This window comes from Perca flavescens, chromosome 14 (assembly GCF_004354835.1).
Source record: "Perca flavescens isolate YP-PL-M2 chromosome 14, PFLA_1.0, whole genome shotgun sequence".
In the NCBI taxonomy this organism is placed as follows: Eukaryota; Metazoa; Chordata; class Actinopteri; order Perciformes; family Percidae; genus Perca; species Perca flavescens.
Genome location: NC_041344.1, coordinates 18,967,579 through 18,990,432, shown reverse-complemented (window position 1 = coordinate 18,990,432; position 22,854 = coordinate 18,967,579). Strand labels below are relative to the sequence as shown.

The 22,854-nt window shown below is 40.3% G+C and overlaps 2 protein-coding genes and 1 long non-coding RNA gene across 3 annotated transcripts; 1 reads left to right on the top strand and 2 right to left on the bottom strand.

Moving 5' to 3' along the window:
• Positions 1-788: 788 nt before the first annotated feature.
• crtap (cartilage associated protein) lies at positions 789-8,386 on the bottom strand. The gene is made up of 7 exons (XM_028597552.1): positions 7,705-8,386; positions 4,900-5,049; positions 3,817-3,988; positions 2,820-2,948; positions 2,576-2,721; positions 1,713-1,796; positions 789-1,181 (listed from the first exon to the last, which is right to left on the bottom strand). Exons 1-7 carry the CDS (start codon positions 8,164-8,166, stop codon positions 1,104-1,106), a joined length of 1,221 nt encoding a protein of 406 aa, XP_028453353.1. The 5' UTR covers positions 8,167-8,386; the 3' UTR covers positions 789-1,103.
• A 775-nt stretch (positions 8,387-9,161) lies between these two features.
• Positions 9,162-18,765, top strand: fkbp9 (FKBP prolyl isomerase 9). Its single transcript, XM_028597389.1, has 10 exons — positions 9,162-9,487; positions 10,546-10,691; positions 12,358-12,547; positions 12,751-12,896; positions 13,770-13,959; positions 15,393-15,538; positions 15,646-15,835; positions 16,406-16,551; positions 17,432-17,595; positions 17,712-18,765. The coding sequence occupies exons 1-10, from the start codon at positions 9,285-9,287 to the stop codon at positions 17,886-17,888; spliced, it is 1,698 nt and encodes a 565-aa protein (XP_028453190.1). The 5' UTR covers positions 9,162-9,284; the 3' UTR covers positions 17,889-18,765.
• A 2,429-nt stretch (positions 18,766-21,194) lies between these two features.
• Positions 21,195-22,394, bottom strand: LOC114568818 (uncharacterized). Its single transcript, XR_003694328.1, has 3 exons — positions 22,279-22,394; positions 22,031-22,063; positions 21,195-21,895 (listed from the first exon to the last, which is right to left on the bottom strand). It is a non-coding gene; the product is annotated as an uncharacterized LOC114568818 (long non-coding RNA).
• Between the last annotated feature and the right edge of the window lie 460 nt (positions 22,395-22,854).

Genomic DNA, 22,854 nt, shown 5'->3' with positions numbered 1-22,854 from the left:
TTAGCTGAAAAAAATGCTGGCAGATGTAGATATACTTTAGTCCCTATACTAAAGGGGTGTTATTCAAAACTGGGCACATCCCCAAAACCAGTGGTGGAAGAAGTATTCAGGTTGTTTACTTAAGTACAAGTAGCAATATCACAGTGTAGAAATACTCTATTTAAATTTAAATTCCTGCATTAAAATTCTTAGTAAGTTAAAGAACAAAAGCATTAGCATGCATAAAAATAAACTTGAAGTACCAAAAGTAAAAGTACTCACACAGAATGGCCCATTTCAGAAAAATAAATGTGGACATTTTAGGCCTTTATTTGATAGGAAAGCTGAAGACATGAAAGGGGATAGAGAGGGAGGTGAGGTGAGCTACCCAGGTACCCAGATTATAATTATTGATGCATTAATGGGATTATCACTTTAATGTTGCAGCTTGTAAAGATAGAGCTAATGTTGATTACCTTACATACTGCTGGATAGCTTTAGCTGTAATAATACATCATAATTTATTTATTAATAAATATATATTTTGTATTAATAACCTGAATCTGCAAAGTAACTAAAGCTATCGAATAAATGTGTATAAGTGCAGTAAAACGTACAATAGTGGCCTCCAAAATGTAGAGGAGTAGAAGTATAAAGTAGCATAAAATGGAAATAGTCAAGTAAAGTAAAAGTACGTCAAAATTGTACTTAAGTACAGTTCTTGAGTAAATGTACTTAGTTACATTCCACCACTGCCCAAAACCAACAACTGTAGTATTACAACAACATTGTAATTATTACTTGAAAGACCCGTTTGGCAAGATTTATTACCATTTCATTGTAAAAATTACCATTTTTGACAGACAACATACATACTTGATTCACAGTGGAGGAACGGATCCATAAAACAGTGAGAACAAATATTTCTCTCGCCATTATTATCATTGACTTTGAATCATTTAGTGCTGTATGTCCATACCACTAAACTGGATGTTTTAGTGCACAAAATAGGAAATTTAAAAATATTCAAGATGTAGATCTGCAGGTAAAAACACAGTGACCAATCAGAGCCTCTCGCAAAACCCAATAAATACAAACCGGGAGGGGATTTTTTGTTGTGTTTCTCACAGTTTCGGCGGAATTTCCAATTTGGGCAATTCATCACCATCCAGGAACTCATCTATAAACTCCATCACCTCCCCCTGCAGACACAGACACACACGCACACGAAAAAGAAATAAACAGACAATTCAGGAGGTTAGAAGTGCATTAGCATAAATCCTCCCACTCACAGTTCTATCTGTGAATTCTCATACCTGGCATTACTAAAGAGATTACGCTCAAGAACTGAATGGTGTTTACCTCATACAGCATGTAATCCTGGTTTATGTTAGGTTGCCCTGATGGCCACGGTCCTTGTGCTGCATCATAATAACTTTAAGAACCGCCAATGTCATGCTGCCACCCCATGGCCGTCTGCCCTATTGCAGCCTGATAAACACAGGGCCCACATTGTACTGCAGGGTGTTATGTGACCATACTAAAGAATCTAGGGTTTACCATAAATCACACGACGACGGATAATAATCCAAACTGATTTTATGGGAATTACTCAGGTCTATTTTTAAGGGTAAACTGTAGCTTGTTTTCCTTTCACTTGGCTAAAGATAGGCTCTTGGCTTGAAGCATCCTGTAATACACCAACACATAAATATATGTAAACAGGCACGCACCTCATCGTCGCTCACCAGGCGCTGTCTGGAGAACTCCAACATCTGTAGCTGCATTGTGGTCTGATTGTAGTAACGCAGTGCCTCCTGCAGCAAACACACAGGATGTTATAGTGAACCAAGAAGGCAGAGGCCAAGTGCTTAATTAATTTCACATCATGTAGTTAGTCCAGGGAACCTGGAAATACGCTTAGTTGCTTTATTACAGATTTACATTGGTTGAATTGATACCACTCTCATTTATCTGTCATAGCTTAACTTCTGCACAACGACTGGAAACGGATAAACAGCTACCCTGGTTTTGTCACAAAGTCTCTGTGCCTGCGTGGCCAAGAAATTGGTACATAACCCCAGTTACACCACAACAACACATGCAAAATATAACATGTTAATTAGTAAGCTTTAGAGAAAAATGTTGCTACCCTCAGACAGAGCCAGGCCAGCTGTTTCCCTCAGTTCCAAGTCTTTTTGTTAAGTGTCTATATATGTACTGTACAGACACAAGAGTGGTGTCAATCATCTCATCCTACTGACTAAAAGACATTTTAGGTTACCCTTTTGAAACCATGAGGACTATTTGAAGCAGTGTGCTCATTTGCTTTCTTGCCACGAGTTACTGTAGATGGGAAGATTGATACTGGCCAGTAAACATAAGACTAGAGCCGGCAGCTAGCAGTTAGCTTAGCTAAGCATAAAGACTGGAAACAGGGAAACAGCTAGCCTGGCTCTGTCCAAAGGTAACAAAATCTGCCCGCACCCCTGAAAGCTCACTAATTAACATGTTGTATCATGTTTGTTTAACCTATATCTGATAAACTAGGGACAGGAACTGGGTGCACAAGATGTGTATAGTCAATATGTCTCACTGATCTGGGGAGGAAGTCCTCTTCTGTCAGTTCCCACTGGTTTTTGTGGAACCGGTAATAGGCCAAGTTATTATTCATAACTTCATCGCTGGGGTCAAAGAGCACGTAGCTGGCTGCACATGGTACTGCGTTCTTCAGGTCATTCACTGAAAACACAACATTTACATTACATTTACAGCACTCAGGGATTGTCCTATATAAAATTCATAACACAGTAGACCTGAGGAAACCACATGCTACTCACATTTGTAATAGGCAAACTGCAGGTAGTGGTACATTGTGGCCACAAACTTCTCAACGACAAAACCTCCTACGACAGGTGTCAGGTCACTTTCACACATCACTTTCCTGTCAAGGACCTCTATGTAGTGATCTGTAGAGGAAAGATTAAGCACAATATGATAAAAAAAAAAAAAAGATTAAAGTCCTTCTCCAGACACGTTAAAACGAAAAATACAAACAAAAAAAACTCTGAAAATGGGCTGGAAACAAATCTACTCTTTATCTTTCGTTGAGAAATTCTGGATCTGGCCTGGAAGTGCTGCCCGCTTCCTTTATGCGCCCAATGTTATCCAATTGGGCTGTTTGGACAGGACGCGCTGCGCCGGCTCACCATCTGCAGAGATAGTTTCAGCGTTCTGTCTGAACCTGGCGATCAGACCCAGATTCTGTTGTGCACCAAAATTGGTGACTAGCAGACATATTAGAATGGTATAGTTTAGTTAGCATCTACTATATGTTGTTTGTTAGCTTGTTAGCTTGTAACTGGCAGTGGCTGACACAGCTATGACGACCGTGTGTTTTCGCTCTATGACAAGTCCACTCTTCACCGAAGGTTTCAGGTTTCTTTTCTGTCTTTTGCATATTAGACAGTGATTGGCTTTTGAAACTGTGACGTATCAAATCTAGCTTGCCCGAGTACATTTGAATATCAGATTTTAGTGAAATGCATAGACATTTCCCCCTGGAGGAGTGGAATGTGAAAACACCTCTCTAGCGACACACTTTGCACATATACAAGTCAGTATAGTCAATGTCGGACATTTTAGGAGACATAAACATAAAAAAACACATTTTTAAATGGAGGGGAGCTTTAAACGTAGCCATAACAAGAAACATGTTGGGTAAATTAAATAACAAAAAGAAGACAGATGCAACAGTGGATATTTAACAAAAGAGAAATGCAGATGGACCCCGTAGGAGGAACAGAGTCAGAACGGAGGTACTGCAGATGAACTGACCAGCTATGGAGGGGTAGAAGTCTTTAAAGTCTTTGACGTCCCTGGGGCCCTCAGATGCAGCCAGACACTCATCGTAATTCTTGAAGAAGTCCCGCAGAGCCAGCTCCATGTCTGACACCGAAGTACGGAAGTTTTCTCCATTATACGCCCGCACTGCACGCACAAACAGTGTCTGCAATAACACACACATAGGAAATCATGTTCATTTTGGGCATCATGGCATTACTGAAAGCATTCTACAAGTTAAAAAATCACTTTCTTATTAAAATCAATGATATACATGTATAATATGGTATAATTACATTACATTATCTGCATCGCTATTGTTAGCTATAACAGGGACAATTTTCTTCACCGTGGACTCTTTAGGCAAGGCAAGGCAGCTTTATTTGTATAGCACATTTCAGCAACAAGGCAATTCAAAGTGCTTTACATGAAACATTAAAAACAGTTAGAAAACAATTAAAAACAATTTCAAAGCATTAAAACAATTAACAACAATTTAAGATCATTAAAAGACAAGAATAAAATGTACAGTGCAGTATAAGAATGTTAAAGAAAGAGCAGTTAAAAATAGGTTATTTAAAGAAAGGCAACATTAAAAAGATATGTCTTCAGCCTGGATTTAAAAGAACTGAGAGTTGCAGCGGACCTGCAGTTTTCTGGGAGTTTGTTCCAGATATGTGGAGCATAAAAACTTTAAGAGATGTTGATTTTGATTGAAAAGACAAAATTATTTAGGCAGCGTTCATATAATAGTTAACAACTGTAACAAGTTCATGTTTATTTCTCAGTCCTGCTGGGACTACTACAACTCTGTCAAGGACCACTGAAGGCTGAACTCAATATTTGCAATCAAAAATCATACAACTAGCAAATGAAGTCGTCAGCACTCACATGCAAGCATGTACTATTTTCACTAATGCACAGCAGCATAGGAGATGGAAATGTTTTAGCTCTAGGCTTTCCTCAGCTTGGCTGGTTCACCACAGGCTGCTACCACACCCACAGAGCCAATAATAGGATGGTTTGTGTATGTGTGTATGTGTTCACAAAGATATGTTGGTATGGGTGTGTGTATACCTCATAGGATTTGGTCTCCAGGTCTTTGAGGTGTTCGTCGGCTCCAGGCAGACTCTTGTAGTAGGCCATGTTCCTCTGCATCATCTCATCATTTGGGTGTTTCAGTAGGAAGGTGTGAGCAGCAGACGCCGCCTTGGCAAGGTTGTCAGACTGGGAGAAATAACACAAACAAACATTGTAAACCGCTTTTTGTGTGTGCTCTGATCAGATTAGGAAATCATACAAAGCCAATGTTATATAACACTACACTGTGGTACAAAAAATATGGACTAAGGACATGATAACTAATAAAAAGTCAATACATTTCCTTAAAGGGGTGATAGAATGCAAAACCGATTTTACCCTGTCATAGTTGAATAACGACAGTTCGGTGGGTAAATAGGACATACATAGAAGCTCAAAGTCCCACTGACACCCCTTTACTATGAAAATCTCATATTTTGAAACTGCTGCTGAAAACGGGCGAATCCCAACAAAGCTGGAAGTTGACGTCAACCTCCCAAAAACCGGAACCTTTGTCAGCCCATGGGTGTATTAAGAGAAGGGTCACGCCCCAACATTTACATAGGCTACACAACTGACCTGAGATCAGGTAGTCTTCCGAATCTAGGTCGCGCAGATCTCTGCTATTCCATTACAAAATTCACTTCTGAAACTTTTTTATGCGAGAAATCAACTATGTAAAGCTCAAATATGGGCCGTTTTACGAAAATGGATGGCTAATTGCAAATTTTGTCCGACTGTGTGTCGGAGTTCAGCGCCGGTGCTGCCTGTGTTGCTGCCTCGCCGCGCAGCCTGCCTTCCTTCACACACCCCGGCCTGCTCTGAGCTCGATTGAGCTCCGTTACAACTGGCAGCCCAGAGCACTCCATACCCGCGCAAAGTCACCGTTTTTTGGCAAATGGACTACTAAACGCTGGTGCTCTGACACCTTCCTATGCCAGGTGTGTGTGAGTGAGAGCACGGTCAGAGAGCTTGTTACGCCAGCAATCTCTTACCACAGGTTCCAGTTAATCTTATAATGTGCGTAATTATAATGTGTTGAGTTATTTAAACAAACAATCGGTGAAATACACGCCTCTTGTCCGCGAGTCTCATTGATAGAGCCTGCGGCTGGAGATGGAGCTAAAGCTGGAATTCACGAAAAATCATTAACTTGAAATCGGACACCGTTGTTAGCTTTATAAGACATTTAGTTAGATGTTGTATAACTGGCTTGACAAAATCCAAACTGTAAATATACTCGGAATTACGCCGAAAATGAAGCTAACTATCCGTGATTTGTAGCTACACACAGCTAGGATTGTAGGGACAGTCGCAGCTAATGAAACCCTTACAGTTCACAAATATTCATTAACTTGAAATCGGACACCGTTGTTAGCTTTATAAAACATTTAGTTAGATGTTGTATAACTGGCGTGACGAAATTCAAACTGTAAATATACTTGAATTACGACCAAAAATGAAGCTAGCTTACTAGCCGCAATCTTGTACACATAGGATTGTAGGGACTGTCGCAGCTAACGAAACCCTTACAGTTCACAAATATTCATTAACTTGAAATCGGACACCGTTGTAAACTTTATAAGACATTTAGGTATATGTTGTATGGCTAAGTGGCGTGGCATTGTGTGTAACATGTGGTAAGAGATTGCTGGTGTAACTCTCTCACTCTCACACAACGGGCCATTTAGCTAGCAGGAAGAGGGGAGTTACAGACCCTGGAGCTCTGTCAGGGCTGCCAGCCTAACGGAGGTCACAGCAGGCCGGGGTCTGTGAAGGAAGGCTGGCCGGGAGGCGAAGTCCGACACACAGTCTTACCATATTTGCAATTAGCCATCAATTTTCGTGAAACGGCCCATATTTGAGCTTTATATAGTTGATTTCTCACATAAAAAGTCTCAGAAGTGAATTTGGTAATGAAACATTGCAGTGTCTGGAATATGAGATTCTGTCGCTTGTCTAATGTGTGTGTATTGGGGATTCGCTCAACCAATCAGCGTGCATCTCTAATGTCTGCCTATGGCAATTCGCTCAACCAATCAGCGCGCAGCTCATCTAAATATTCACGAGCATACCATATTTGGAAGAAAAGCTCTTGTTACAAATAGGGCCAAAACACAGGGATGCATAAGGGCCAATAAAATATCAACCAGGCTATTTTCAGCCCAACCAATGTTACATACCCTATTAGGAGACCATAAAGAACAGTGTGAAATACTCTATATAATCATTCTATCAACCCTTTAATAACTAACTTTGAGGACTATATTTTAGATCATTAGAAATTAATGTTGTTTTTAGTCACTTATCAGGTCAAATCAACTAATTTAAGGTATTCAGGTTTTTCTTTTAATTTGTCCCACTTCCGTATGTGCTGTATGTGCAAATTAGACCATAACCATCATTACTATCTTAAATGCAATTATAATTCCAACCTTTGACTCTAAATAAACTGTGATTCATAACCTAATCCTAAACCTAAACTAGTTCCCTTGAAGAGGTGATGACTTGTAAAATATCCTTATGTGTCTTTATTACTGTTTTCTTTTTCTTCTTAATAGGAAGGGGAAGAAAACACAAGCATTCACAGGTAAAAGACCTCCACTCTTGCAGAACAGTGTGCATCCGTGGCACGTAGGTGACGTCAGAACGCATTTTAGGAAGAAAAGGAAAAAAACCTGTGACATAAAAATAGAAACTGTGGATGCACAGAAAACAACACCTTATATTTATTGTAATGAAACCAAGGTTTGGAACCCATTGGCCCTCCTGATGAATATACATATTTACATATTTGCTTACTTTGAAATAGGCGTACTGCAGATATCTGTACGGCTCTCTCTTATCAAACTCATCTATGGTGTCCCGGCTGGGCATGGTCTGCCTGAAAGCGGGCAGCCCTTGTTTACAGCGCTTAAGGCACTGCGCCCTCTTCATAACGTTACCAAACGCCCGCAGCTCTGGAAACTCCGCAAACTTCTGCTCGTTGTCCAGCCCGACAGAGCTGCAGTTGAGGTTGCAGAAGGCCTCGCTGTCCCGCAGCAGCCGATACAACCGCAGAGACACCTCCATGTACTCCACCGACTCCTTCCACTTCTCTCCGGTGTACTGGTCCAGTGCGTATTTGTAAGCGGACTCCAGAGGCATCAGCTCGTGCCTGGGGAAACTCCTGAAGCTGTATTTTTCATACTGAGAGTTCACCGCGGAGGTAAAAAATGCGATTAAAAGCGCCGAGAAAAGTTGCGAAGAAGTGGAGGGTGCCATTTTTTAGGTTGCTAAATGGTGGCCTGGGATGATTCCGGAGTTTGGTGCGTTGGTCTTTAGGACCGCCTCAAGTTCCAACACGTATCCGGACAAAGCCTTCCCACCCCCGGGTGACTGGAGGGGCTGTTCCTCCCACTAAATCACACAAGTAAATCACTGCTGTTGTTCTGTCCTTTTACAGAACAAGTAAAAACCTGATTTGAAACCTTAAAATCCTAACTGAGGTATACATTTCTGGACTTTTTAGATAAGTGACCTATGTAATTTAGTCATTTTTATATTCCAGGACTGACAAATAACATTAATCCATACTGCTCTTTAAAGTTTAAACTTGTTTCCTCTCAGTCACTAATTAAACCCCTGGTGAGAGACTGGAGTGGCCCTCCCCCTCTTACTGCCACGTAGAGACATTCCTGCCTGGATCTGTTCCCCCCACCCCCCATCTAAAGGCCTGAACCCCACCAACACAACAGGGTCAACGTATCGCGTAACATCATTTAGGCAAAGGGCACACTTTACGAGTCCTGCTCATTGTTACAATTTGACTGCAATTCAGAGGCGTATCCAGATGTGTAGGCCTACTCTACTCTGATTTAAATGGATCCAGAGAGGGGGGGGTGCAGCTGTGTGGAGACCCCTACGTTACCACGTTGACATATATGAGGCTTCACTGCGCAAGAGCAATACGTGGTGCCCAAAACTATCTCATTCAATCCCGAAGCGCGTCAAGTCAGCTAGAAAAAGGCAGTATGTAACAGGAAATGTATGTTTAAATTTCAAAATAAAAACACAGTTGCTATCTAAGCTTTGTTTGTATTCGTGTATGTCTCACACCGATATTTTATTATACATATTTGCAGCCCTTTCAATTTGAGCTTTACAAACAAAACATGTTATTGAGATCATCAGTCGACGTTTTATCTTTAAAGTTGAACCGGAAGTTGTGCAGTTGTATCTGGCTTGACACGTTAACATCCCTGCGCTGGGACCGGGGGCAGGACTTCTGTCCAAGTCGGAGTAGAGGACACCAAAGCACCGGGGAACAGGGAGGCAGCATATACTCCTACGGGCCGTACCCACAGTTATCCCCCTCGTCTGAGAGTTTGTTGGCAGAGAAAATGATCCAGTGCGTGCAGGCGATGCTTTATTTGTCGGTTCTGGTGGCGTTCGCCGCGTGCAATGCTCCTCCGGTACCGTTAGACGACATATTAATTGAAAAAACTTTCGTGCCAGAGCAATGTGTACGCGCAGTCAAAGTAGGGGATTATGTCAGGTATCACTACAACGGAATGTTTCCTGACGGCAAGAAGTTCGACTCAAGGTGAGTATCAAGCAAAGAATGCATGTTCTCACTTTTGGAGTCTCACCGTGCAGAGCAAAACAGTGCTCGGTGCGAACAGTCGTGCGCGATGCGTAAAAATGCGCGTTGAGTGGTTCGCCCCTGTGAGCCACGCAGGCAGGCAGGCAGGCAGGCTGACTGAGCTCTGGATCCATGTATGCTTAATCCAAGGGCTTCAAAACCCCTTTTCATTTGATTAGATGGAGTAGTTTTGCCACTAGATTAATATCAGCCTGCTTGGTCACAATGGATTCATTGAAACCTGAGGATTATTCTTAATGTTGAACCTGCTTCCAGGACCTCCAAAAGTCCCTGGACTCCACTTTGGGAACCACCGACCTGGTCAACAGTAATAACCGTGTACCATGCAACATGCAAAGTGGTCAACTGCCCAGGGCCTCTAGAACCCTAAGGGCCCCAAAAGCCCAAAATAATTTGGTTTGGTTTTTGGTCATTTAATTAATTGCACATTTGTTAAAGAATATAAACTACCAAAGTAGGCAGGCCCTGCAGTATTAGCAAATCGTGTGGGTTGGTCTGGTAGAGGGGTCCTGTGCTCATGTATATTCCTAATTAAAGTCAAGTTTTACACATTTCAATCTGAGTGTGTATCTGTATAATATATCTAAATACATCACTGGCTGTAAAGATGGTGACATCTTGAATAACTTAAGTCCAGGCACAAAATGACTGTTAAAAATAAAAGTATAATTTGCACTATAATAAGATCCTGGTGCATTTACTCACTTTTGAGTTCCTTTGGATGAATCTGAATTCTGGCCAGTGAGACATCTTGTTTTGCCTGAGTGAGTTTTTTCTTCTTCTTCTGAATGAGTTGTCAAAGCTTGCTTGAGAGATCTAACTGTCCCTCCCAAACAAATAGTAATGGCAATAGAAAAATCTTTAGCCTGGGCCCATAGTGAACTGGCTTTGATTAAGAGTATGCATTTTAGTTGCAGAAAGGCACATAATGAATGTAATGCAGTCAATCATGTCCTCACAGCAATATAAAAGTAATGGGTTATGTGTATGTGTTTCAGTTACGACCGTGGCAGCACCTACAACGTGTTTGTTGGCAAGAAGCAGCTGATCGCAGGGATGGACAAAGCTCTGGTGGGGATGTGTGTCAACGAGAGAAGCCTGATCAAGATCCCACCTCACCTAGCATATGGCAAACAGGGATACGGTGTGTTTTCAACTTCCTGTCATATTTGCACATCCCTGTCCTGACTGATTTGGAAAAATCAGCCAGGACAGAATACAACATTCTCCATCAAGTTTCAGGACATGCCAGTGTTTATTCCTCTGGAGAGTTATTATAAATACACAGCTGAATGAGCACACGGCTGGCACTGCTCACCATAACAATGAGAGAATTCTGTCGGGGGCAAAAATTACAGTCTTTCCAGAAACTACCGTATTGTGTTGTGCTAGAGTCAGGCGAAGTAGAAAGGAAGTGGGCTGCTCCCAAGCGTCCATGTTGAATGATGTCACAGGGACATCACAAACCAGGAAGCAGGTCAGAGGAAGCTGCTTTGGATCAAGATTTTCAGCTGTTAGGAACTGCACTGCAAATGCTAGAGCATCTGCAGCAGGCAGATACACATTCTAGATCTTGGTTTGTATATGGACATAAATAAATCTGGGCCACTGTGCACCATAGAGAGTGTTTGTGTCATATGTGTTGATATATTTGCATGTGATTGTAGTGACGAGAAGAAAAATGCAGAGGCTCCCTTTACATGTAGATACCTGTGTGTGTGTGTGTGTGTGTGTGTGTGTGTGTGTGTGTGTGTGTGTGTGTGTGTGTGTGTGTGTGTGTATAAAATAGATAGTGGAAGAGAGAGGGGGGCATGTGTGGACAGGTAAAAGCTGAGGCCCTGTCCTCTAAAATGAGGCTGTATCAGAGGGAACATCAGACCGAGTGAAGAAAATTGAGAGGGGAGATTTTGGAAGAGCTAGAGAGAGATTTAAACCAGAAAGAGGCCTGCCAGCTCAGTAGTAGTAAATATTGAATGGCTGCCTCCCACACAGTTCCTGCACCCCCCATCCACCTCCTCCCACTCCCACCTCCTTAACTTCACCATGTTCTCCTTATCTATAGGTCTGCTCATGTTTGCAAACAGAGCTGGTCGGGATGTTGCACTCACAAAAATAAATGTTAGTGAGTGGACAGACTGATCAGTCAACAAGGCTATATCAAGCACTGAGGACACCACAGTCATGTCCTATTTCTGGAAATCTGAGGGGTTTAATGACATTGGACAATGCAGTTTACTTTGTATGATTACTCACCTGTTACGCGGGCTGCATCCAACAAGTGTTTTCATAATTGATTCATTTGCAGATTCATTTGTTATGATTTATTAATTATTAATTAATCAATTAATTAATTAAAACTGTAACACATCAGAAAACCATGTGAAATGCACATCTCAATTTTCTAGAACTCAAGTTAAACTTGGTTATGTCCAGAACCGAAAGATATTCTCTTTACCATAATGTCAAGACCAGGAAAACCAGCAATTCTTCACATTTGATAAGATAAAACCATCAAATTATTTAGATAGTTAATCGATCTGATGTTTTTTTTTTTTTAAATGGATAGGCAGTCTTTCAAGAACATGTTTTTTATGTTACGGTAATTCAAAATATAACATAATATAAGGTCTCTGAATGTTTACTGATCGTAGGACCAGCACACACATCTGATGTCAATTTGTATTTGTAATGCAGCAGTTTAATGAAAGTCTTAACAACCATGTTAACTCTAAAGCATTCATTCTCTTTTCCCTAGTACATTTTCATTTCTGGCTCAACTTCACTCTTCACTCTACTTCTCTTCTCCCCAGGTGACATCATCCCTCCTGACTCTATCCTCCATTTTGACGTCCTGCTGCTCGACGTGTGGAACCCAGAGGACGGCGTCCAGAGCAACACCTACCACACGCCTTCCACCTGTTCCAGAAAGGTGGAGGTGTCTGACTACGTTCGCTACCACTACAATGGCACCCTGCTGGATGGGACACTCTTTGATTCCAGGTTTGTTCTGTAAAACAATCTTTCCTTCACACACAAAAAAAAAAAAAATAAATAAATATATATATATATATAAATATATATATATATATATATATATATATATATATATATATATATATATATATATATATATATATATATATATGTATATGTATATATGTATATGTGTGTGTGTGACCTGTCTCCTCCACCTGTCTCTGTAGCCACACCCGTTTGCGTACCTATGACACGTACGTTGGGATTGGGTGGCTGATCGCCGGTATGGATCAGGGCCTTCTCGGAATGTGCGTTGGAGAGAAACGCATCATCACTATGCCGCCGTCACTTGGATATGGAGAGAATGGAGATGGTGAGTATTCACAATTGCTTTACTATTATTTATTTCCTCGAGCCCGGTTACATTCCTGTGAGTGACCTTTGAGAGTAACAAGAGGTTGATAGTTGGAAAGGTGGAAATCAACAGGTGCTGTAGTTGCACACTTGGAGCACAAGGTGGCAGCACATCCCACACATATGCAGTTAAACTACACATCTCATCTTGTTTTACGGCTCAGTTCTTTTCCTGAACCACAGCGTTGTTCAATGTATTGCCAAATTTTTTTTTACATTGTCTTACCTTAGAAAATTTGACAAATATAATTTTCATGACTAATTTTGTTACAGGTTGAACAATTAAAGGAATAGTTTAACATTATGGGAAATACGGCTATTTCCCGGACTGGTCTCTGAACAGTGACACTCCTAACATTTAAACATTACATGAACAGATAAACACAGTCCCTTACAATATCTAAGTATTCCTTTAATTGACAGTTTTTTTTTTAATACCATATTTACTTTCAAGATACTTTTTTTTATTCTTTATGCATATCTTTATAAATATTTTCAAAAAAGCAAACATGTTGGTGATTCTCTCCCTCATACATTTAACGGACTTTTAAATTAGGCCCTTCTAATGCCAGATATTTGTAACAATAAATACTGTCATGTTCACATCAAATTTTCATTGTCTGTGTAACTAAAAGTTGATTCTTGACAGTGGGAATAATAGTTAAACAATTGTTTTTAACTCCACTCACTACTTACTTGTTTAGGGTCATGGATTGATCCTGGTCATGACTAGAAGTAGAATGAGGAAGAATATTTCTGTAGTTCCCAATCCTGTCCCCATACCTGCCTCCCTACTTGTCTTCAACCTTCCTTCTTATTCTTCTCTCTCCAGGTAGTGACATCCCAGGACAGGCGTCTCTGGTGTTTGATGTCGTACTTCTAGACCTCCACAACCCCAGAGATGGGATCACAGTGACCAATCAGATTTTGCCTGAGTCCTGCACGAGGAAAACCGTCGCTGGAGACTTTGTACGCTACCACTACAATGGCAGCCTTCTTGACGGAACATTTTTTGATTCCAGGTATGTGTCAGTGTTTATTCATTATGTTAACCACACAGAGTGGCTCATAGTAAACCTTATTATAATTGTTATTCCTCAAGTGGCCTCAGGTTGGCAGCATCTCTCTCGCACTGAAGACGTATTGAAAGATGAATTGAAACTTAAAAACCATGAGTGGAAATTTCCTGTTTGATTTACGTAATACATAGTCTGCATTCTCTAAATCACGTGTCAAACTCAAGGCCCGCGGGCCAAATCCGGCCCGTTGTAGATTTAGATCCGGCCCGTATATCAATTTGGGTTCACAATAAATTTTGGCCCATCTAGTTGTGCGCCAAACCAAAAACACAGGACAGTGTTTTTTAAACTGTAATTACCTGACATTTTCATATTCAGGCTGAGAAATAGGTTGTTGTTAAAAAAAAATCATTGTTTTGCTTAATTTGCTAAATTCAATGATGGCTAAAGGAACTCTTTTGATGACTTTTGTAGGGCTTCATGTCAACAAAAATGCGACCAAAAGCGTAGAAATTTACAAAAAAGTTTGAAAAAACAAATAAACTCTCCATGTCTGGCCCTTGGTGGGATTCTCTCTTTCCGGTGTGGCCCTCTGGGAAAATGAGTTTGACACCCCTGCTCTAAACAGTTTTGTTTCCTCTTTTCGTGCTGCTACTCACAACAGAGGATTAGGTCATGTGTGGTAACTTTTTAGTTTTTTTATTGTTTATGTACTGTACAATCCTCGATTAAGTTAAGGATTCTAAACTGTAATATACAGATCCTTTCCAAAACATGCAGAAAACAAATATCACAAAAAGTTGTTTTATTTTTTTTATTCCTGGTTATAGCTTTAGAAAATCTCTGTGAGGTTGACAGAAAATATCAAACGTATAGTTCACTTTTTGAAGAACTTAGCTTGGAAGAACTGCTATGATAATTTACTTAGTACGTTTTCATCATTACAGCCTTGTGGGTTTGGCCTTGAAGCCTCTCTTGTTATGGTTATAAAATTATTTCACACATTCTGTACAGATGTCAAGGACTCAAGAAAGCCACTATGGTAACTTTCTGCCACACACATTTTCTATCTCTGCATGCATATACTTATGCCAGGAAATTGAAATTCCTCATATTCTACAATGCCAACATACTCTATGTTTGCGTCAACAAAAAAACACAAATGCATCCTCCAAAACAAACTGCTTCTTGCAACTCAAGCACAGTGGTTTTGGAGGTAAGGAGAGATTGGAGAGAACAGAATCATTTTGTGTCCTATACTGTAGTGACCTCTTTCAGGTGTTATTCAGTTGTTCTCTTCTGTGCACTGCCTAAAACAGCTTTATATGTGAATAAATGACAACTGGATATGTACTGTAAGTAAAAAAAAAAACATGCGTTGGGGACTTCTATGGGGGACGTTTAATAATACTTTTGTTTTATTTTCTGTTCCACAGCTACTCTCGTAATCGTACCTATGACACCTATGTGGGTCGAGGCTATGTGATTGCCGGCATGGACGAGGGTTTGATTGGAGTCTGTGTCGGAGAGAAGCGCACCGTCACCATCCCCCCACATCTCGGCTATGGAGAGGAGGGCACAGGTGTGTGTGTAATGCTTGAATGCCATTGTCTCTCACCATTATTACTCCTTTGTCCATAGCTTTTAATATTAGAGTCTTTCTTTTTTTCTTCACCATGTCTCTTTTAGGCTCTAAGATCCCTGGTTCAGCTGTGCTGGTGTTTGACATTCACATCATCGACTTCCACAACCCATCAGACAAAACTGAGATCACCATCACTCACAAGCCAGAAGAGTGTGATAAGCAAACCAAGAAAGGAGACTTTGTCAAATATCACTATAACGCCTCTCTGATGGATGGGTCATCCATCGACTCCACGTGAGTAAACTTCAGTGAGACACTTCTGTGAGACACATGAGATAATAGGGTTCCAAGTGCTAAGAGGAAATTCTTCCTCATATACCCTTCACTCTGCTGTTCGTCTTTTAGTCTTAACTGCACATTTATCTTAAGTCTTCGTAAAAACTAATTATTAGTGCACCATACTGCCCTGTCTGAACAAAAGTTGTTTGGAAATTGCAGGAGCTTACTGACAGCACAAAATCATCATCATAGAAATTAAAACAAATTCAAAAACACAAAATATCATAAATATGAAAGAAGCTAATCTTTCAAGAATTCCTTGAAGTCTTGAATTGTCCTTAACTCCAGTTTTAAAAACATTTTACTGTAGTTCCTGGATTCAAACCAAGCTTTGGCTTCTCTCACCCACTGAAACATCTGATAAAATGCAAGAAAATCTTCACCTCTTACATTCCCACGCAGCAAAGGAATTAGTAAAAAAACAAGTGTTAAAGGACACTGTAAGAAGTAACTTGCTTAAGAATAATGACTAAAAATACAGTTATTTCGTATGTCTCAGTTTCATTCTGACTCTATTTGTTTCAGGTATAATTATGCAAAGACATACAACATTGTCCTGGGAGCCAACCAGGTAGTCCCAGGGATGGAGGACGGACTGATGGACATGTGTGTGGGAGAGAAAAGGCACCTTGTTATTCCTCCTCATCTGGGCTATGGGGAGAGAGGAGTCAGTAAGTCACACACAACCACACATGCAGTAAAAACGGAGAATATATGTGATGACTTACACAGAAGCATTTAATGAAGTCTTGATCGATGAAATTTAGGATGAAGGATTACAGTTTAACCACAATGTAGTGTCATGCAGTGCCATCCCAACTCTCAGGCACTCTGCATTTCCAAGAGGCATTTATCTCAAGCTGAACACATGTCAACTTTTGGTTATGTAAAGATATTAATGGTGCCATAACATAGGTTCCCCCCTCCCCCCTTCCTGTTTCCGTTGACCTTCAAAGGAGACGGCTGAAAAACACAACCTTATCATGCAGCTGCCTAGTGTGACACATTTATTCATACAGGACAGGTTTAGTAAGGGAATATGGCTGAATAGATTTTCTCGTAAGAGTGACCTGATGTTGCCTAAGTTTTCCCCTTGTCTCCTCTTACCACAACATGGTGTTTCTGCAATTTAACTAAAAGTTAGATTCAGCTTTTTATGCATGCAGTTATGAGACCCTATTTCCAGTCTTTATGCTAAGCTAAGTTTAGAGAGTGACATCCCTCTTCTCATCTAAATCTCAGCAAGAAAGCGAATAAGCGTGTTTCCCTAAATGACAAATTATTCTTTCAACAAACAACTCGTCACGCATCAGGTGCTTCGAGAAATCCTTTACAAATTCTTGGATTCACATCTAGATTTGGATTTGCACCACTCAATCCTTGGCCCAAAAATACAGAACATATTGACTTTGTCAGGATACACTGACATTGTGTGCAGACAGATGAGATACATCACGCAACTCCGGATTTTAAAAAAAATCCGAACTATCCCTTAGTGTGTGTGTGTGTGTGTGTGTGTGTGTGTGTGTGTGTGTGTGTGTGTGTGTGTAGCTGATGAAGTTCCAGGGAGTGCTGTGCTGGTGTTTGATATTGAGCTGGTAGAGATGGAGGAAGGACTTCCTGAAGGCTACATGTTTATCTGGAACGACGAAGTGTCACCCGACCTCTTCACTGAGATGGACACAGACAACAACAAGCAGGTGGAGCCCTCTGAGGTACGTGATAACCTGCTGTTTCTGTATTATTTGTAACATCTGAGACAATTTCCCTTTTTTGCTACTGTCTGTGCATCCTCAATTTACCCTCTTCGCCCCCTCCTTTGTTCAAACAGTTTACTGACTACATCATGCGGCAGGTGAACGAGGGTAAAGGCCGCCTGGCTCCTGGCTTCGATCCCTATCGCATCATTGACAACATGTTCTCCAATCAGGACCGTGATGGAGACGGAAAGATCACAGAGGCAGAGTTCAAACTTAAAGCAGATGAAGCCCCTCATGATGAGCTATGACGGGACTGAGTGTAGAGCTCAGATCAGGGTGAAGGCTGAAGGGTCAGACAGCGGGGTTAAAATACACATGTGGGTGGTAGAGTAGAAAAAGATAGGGTTGTATGTGTAAAGTAAGCGAGTATGAAGTGAGAAATGAGCTGAGAGATTTAGTTTTTTTTTATTTTGAAGATATAGATGATGTCCAAAGGGCATCTGATCTTTTAGGAATGAGGTTATTTTGAGAGATAAATATTACAAAGAAAACACCTCATTTGAGGTCTACGATGACAGAGAATGACTTTTTTTACCTCCTCTCCAATCACGTTGTGTTGTTTTATATGACATTTATTATTTTTATCTTGAAGGGTACAAAAGCACTCGTGTGTGTGAAAGAACAAACCGAGGCCTCAGTCCACCATCTCTACGTTCAGCACTCCTTAGTGACTTTTTTTATTGTTAACTTTTTATGGTTGTGCGTGTTGTTTTCTTTTCACTGGGTATCAGCTTGTCTCTGAAATATCTGACAGTCTATCAGGAGCAATAAGTCAGTCATCTCTCACTGTAATATACTGTGATGGAGGGAAGTTACAATTGTTTGAGTTAAAACTCATTTATTGATAAAAGAATAAGTGATCATTTTAAGTGAGAGCTTTAAGTTTGTATTTACATATTTTGCAGCTGAGACCTTTACTGTTTACCTTTTAAATGTCAGGATGCCTTCTGTGTTTTCTTGAGTTGAAATGATCCAAAATAAGGCTGTCAGGTTCAAAATCCTAAAACGGTATCGAAGCTCTCCAGTCTTTCAATCATTTTGGGTCAACTTGTGTCATTGTTTGTTTGCATCACCAGCTGTGTGTGTGTGTGTGTGTGTGTGTGTGTGTGTGTGTGTGTGTGTGTGTGTGTGTGTGTGTGTGTGTGTGTGTGTGTGTGTGTGTGTGTGTGTGTGTGTGTGTGTGTGTGTGTGTGTGTGTGTGTGTGTGTGTGTGTGTGTGTGTGTGTGTGTGTGTGTGTGTGTGTGTGTGTGTGTGTGTGTGTGTGTGTGAGAGAGAGAGAATGTTTTACTTTTTTATTCAGGAGAATAATGAGGCTTGATGATGACAATGTCAACACTAAGTTTAATTTGATTAAATTACCTGACCTAAATATATGCCTAGATTGTGTCTGTCTTTTTTTATCATTGACTTAACATTGCACTCTGAAAGGAAGATTGAAGTTGAAATTGATTAGGCAACAAGGAGATTCTAAGTTTAGATGTATTCACCCATGTGGACAGAGTCACAGTCACCACAGTACAACCACAGAATCTGCGGATATTTCCAAATGCTTTGATTGGGCTGATTGCGTGTGCAGAATGGTGATATCTTATGTGTGGCTTACCTTCAGAAATTCCCTTAATGTGGCCTAGTATTTGAGATCCCCTAGGCTCTGTGCCAGATAGAATATCAGTCTGTACAGTTGTGCAACAACACAAAGCTGTTTGGACACCTAGAACTAAGGACTACTCGGAGCTGGGAGATCCAACATACAGACATTGAAATTAAGTCAGCCTAAAGTACAGTAAATATAGAGATATAAAGGTATATAGAATATTTCAAAGGTTGATATGGAATGATTAAAATAATACAAAATAAAAACACAAACATATTAAATGTGATTATTTCAGGTGTTGAACGAGAGTATGTGAAAATCCCCCCCCCCGCAAAAAAACTAAACTCCTGCTTTTTGAAATGTATTTGTGTTTAATCCAAAAAACAGCCAAAAACTATACTTCTGCTTTTGAAATGTATCAGCTCAAGAACAGTTGAGACTGTGCTTCTGCTTTTGACATGAGTTAACCCAAAAAACAGCTAAAATATATTTCTGCTCTTGAAACTATAATACTGCCTTTGATATTGGTCTGTGAGTGTTGATTCACTTCAAAAACTATATGATTGCTTAGAAATATAATCATGCTAAACGTTACTGATATTATATAAAACATGCTTAGAGACATCTTAGTGTGAATTACTGTGTGTAACTGCCCTTTGACCCTGCAGCCGTGGAGAGGAAGTATTTGCAAGAGGTCTCAGATGGATAAGGTGTGTTGTGTGTAACTGTCTGCTTGAACCTGCAGCTGGAAAGAAGAAGTACCCTAGCTGCGCACAGGAGTAAGATGGCTGCATTGACCTAGTGATGAACTGAGCCGTTAGATTGTATGTTAAGATGATAATTGCATATGTATATAGGAAATATCGTTACATGAGATGTTTTTACGTATGACCAGCCTGATAGCTGCATTAAGATTGTATTGTCATGTAAGGTAAAATAAGATGGTAAAACACACCTCACTGTGATGAGGGGTTGAACCCCATGAAAATGTACATATAAATATTGATGCTTTGCCAACGAAAGTGCTCTTAGCCCTTGCCTTTTGACTCTTGGCTCTCTCGACCTTCACCGTTGCCGTAGGGGCATCCTGTGTCTTGGAGCATTTTTGAGTGATTGAACTTAGTTTATTTTTCCATTTATTCATTTTTTTTGCTTATTTGTTTTTTCTTGTTAACTTTTTGCTTCAAATAAAATAAAACCACCTGTGTTCGTCTTGAACAAGGTCACCCAAAAAACCTTGTAAGTCTTTTTTCCTTTTTTTCTCCTTGTCCTCCACTTCACCCGTGTGAGCAGGGAACACCCTAAAAGGTGAAGTGTGGGGACTCCTCTTTAACCGTGTGGTTTGCAGCAACCCCGGGGAGCGATCTGACAAGCAGGCCTTTGATCCTCCAGCTGAGCGGAAGCTTCTGTGACGAAGGCAGAAGTAGCTGTCTGAGTGTGAGTAATCAATTGTAATTGTTTGGTTGTAAAGTTATTCTGTGTGCTGTGTATTTCACATACGGGGGACATCTAGGTTGTCAATCAAAAGCCTCTTTTCTCGTCATCGGGTTTCCACCATATAGCGAGGACCCGTAAATGCGGGTGTGTGTCTCTCTAAAAATAATCTAAACCATAGGGAAGTATCTGAACTAACTCCTTTGAACCTATAATATTTCTAATAATATAATATTTATAATATTTGAACCTATAATGTTTCAATACCTACAGTATTAAATATAGGGAAGTATCTGAAATAACTCCTTTAATATAGGCCTAACCATCCGCCCAGCTGACAGTATCTGTAACGGCTGTACGGCAGAAGAGGGCATAGAGGGCGAGGGTTATCGAGGGGGAGCGAAGGGGTTGGCTTTAAAAGAAAAAGTGATAATTTTCCTCGATAACTGTCACATCACTCCACACAGGTCAACGTACAAAAAAAATCAGCAGTCACTTTTTAAACTTTACTTCTATTGCATCAACTTGCACTCCACTGAATTAGCATTGCCCTCCAATAACATTGTCACACAGACTCACAATGGACAGTTACATTCTTTTTTGTCAAGATCTAGCTGTGGCCGTGACCTGCATTACCATCTAAACCATTCCTCTTCATTGTTCAATATTTGATGATATTCAGGAAACTGTGTTCACTTTTTTTGCTATAAGTTGCACAATCCTCCATCTTTGCAGTCATTTTCTCCAAATCACTTTCCCACCTGTCCACCTATCTGTCCCAATGATCAAAGCTACCTCTGTAGTCACTGCTATATAGATATACATGTTGTACTAGGCCACTACTATTAGTAGAACACAGACATTACTTGAATTTGTACACAGATATCACTGGCATTTGTACACAGATATCACTGGAATTTGTACTAATTATCATACACCTTATCCACTATATCAAGTAAATGACAAGACATGAGATCCATAAATTAGATTTGATTAAACTACAGTTTTGTACTTCTCCTCCTCCTTTCCTCTTCCATCTTTAACAAAGAAAAACTTGCAAGATTGTTATTAGTGCTAGATCAAAACCTTTTTAAGAGAGCAGTTATGATGAAATCATTAATGACTCATTTACCACTTTAATTGTCTATGTGGCGCAAATTTCAGTGCCTGGCCAATGGAATCTTCCACCTCATCTGCCTTCACTTTATGCAATTTCTGGCATGCTCCTAAAACATATAATACAGGTTAGAGTTGTCAAACAGCTCCAAGTGTTAACATTGTAGGTTCGGCACTGAAAACCCAAACAATACTCAACCCTAATTGTAATAAGTAATAAAGTCTTTATTGCAATAACAGCTTACCAATCATCCGCTGAGTGAGCGCAGGTACATAGTCTGAAAGACATGAAGAGATCATTGTTAGCTGCCACCGCCCTGTTGTACGCCATCATCAGCCCAGTTGTGGGCACAATGATGAAGATGACTATATTGCGCTATCATGGGTATATAGTCAAAATGCATACCTTTGGAGAAATGTATACCTTTTATATTTCCCAGCCCTATATCCCAGTATGTGCATGTGTGTGTGTTTATAAAATTGAATTGGTCACCATTTTTTTGACTTGTCCTCCAGCTCCTTCTCCAATGTCTCCAGGTCCTCCAGGGTCTCGCAGGGACGGTCAATTAGGTCCTCTGACTCACTCACAGGTGGCATATTTTGTTTTTGGAATTTACTTGATGAAGGTCTGAGACTGAAACGTTGTATTTTTCTTCTAAATAAATTATTGCTTGCGTAATGGTCAGTGTGCGGGATTTTCTCTAAACTTTTTGATCTGCTACTTTTGATCATATCCCATGCACCTGCCCGACAAAAGAAGTGTGCAAAAAACTTTCCTACGTTTTTGGTAATTTAAAATTTGTTGCTGTTGTTCAATAATTTGGTCCAATTTCATAAAAACTTTATTAAACTTTAACTTTAATTAAAGGTCCCATGACATGGTGCTCTTTGGATGCTTTTATATAGACCTTAGTGGTCCCCTAATACTGTATCTGAAGTCTCTTTCCCTACATTCAGCCTTGGTGCAGAATTACAGCCACTAGAGCCAGTCCTACAATGAGCTTTCTTTAGGATGTGCCATTTCTGTGTCTGTAGGAGGAGAGAGGGGGGGGCAAAGTGGAGGGTGGGG

What these genes read in the sequence shown, in the direction of transcription:
- crtap (XM_028597552.1), bottom strand. Translation starts at nt 8,166, where the DNA reads ATGGCACCCTCCACTTCTTCGCAACTTTTCTCGGCGCTTTTAATCGCA. An exon ending in TGCAGTACGCCTATTTCAAA is followed by an intron (nt 5,050 to 7,704) that starts GTAAGCAAATAT and finishes TATTTCTCCCAG; the next exon opens with TCTGACAACCTTGCCAAGGC. An exon ending in CTTCTACCCCTCCATAGCTG is followed by an intron (nt 2,949 to 3,816) that starts GTCAGTTCATCT and finishes TTTCCTCTACAG; the next exon opens with ATCACTACATAGAGGTCCTT.
- fkbp9 (XM_028597389.1), top strand. Translation starts at nt 9,285, where the DNA reads ATGATCCAGTGCGTGCAGGCGATGCTTTATTTGTCGGTTCTGGTGGCG. An exon ending in GGCAAGAAGTTCGACTCAAG is followed by an intron (nt 9,488 to 10,545) that starts GTGAGTATCAAG and finishes TATGTGTTTCAG; the next exon opens with TTACGACCGTGGCAGCACCT. An exon ending in ATATGGAGAGAATGGAGATG is followed by an intron (nt 12,897 to 13,769) that starts GTGAGTATTCAC and finishes TTCTCTCTCCAG; the next exon opens with GTAGTGACATCCCAGGACAG.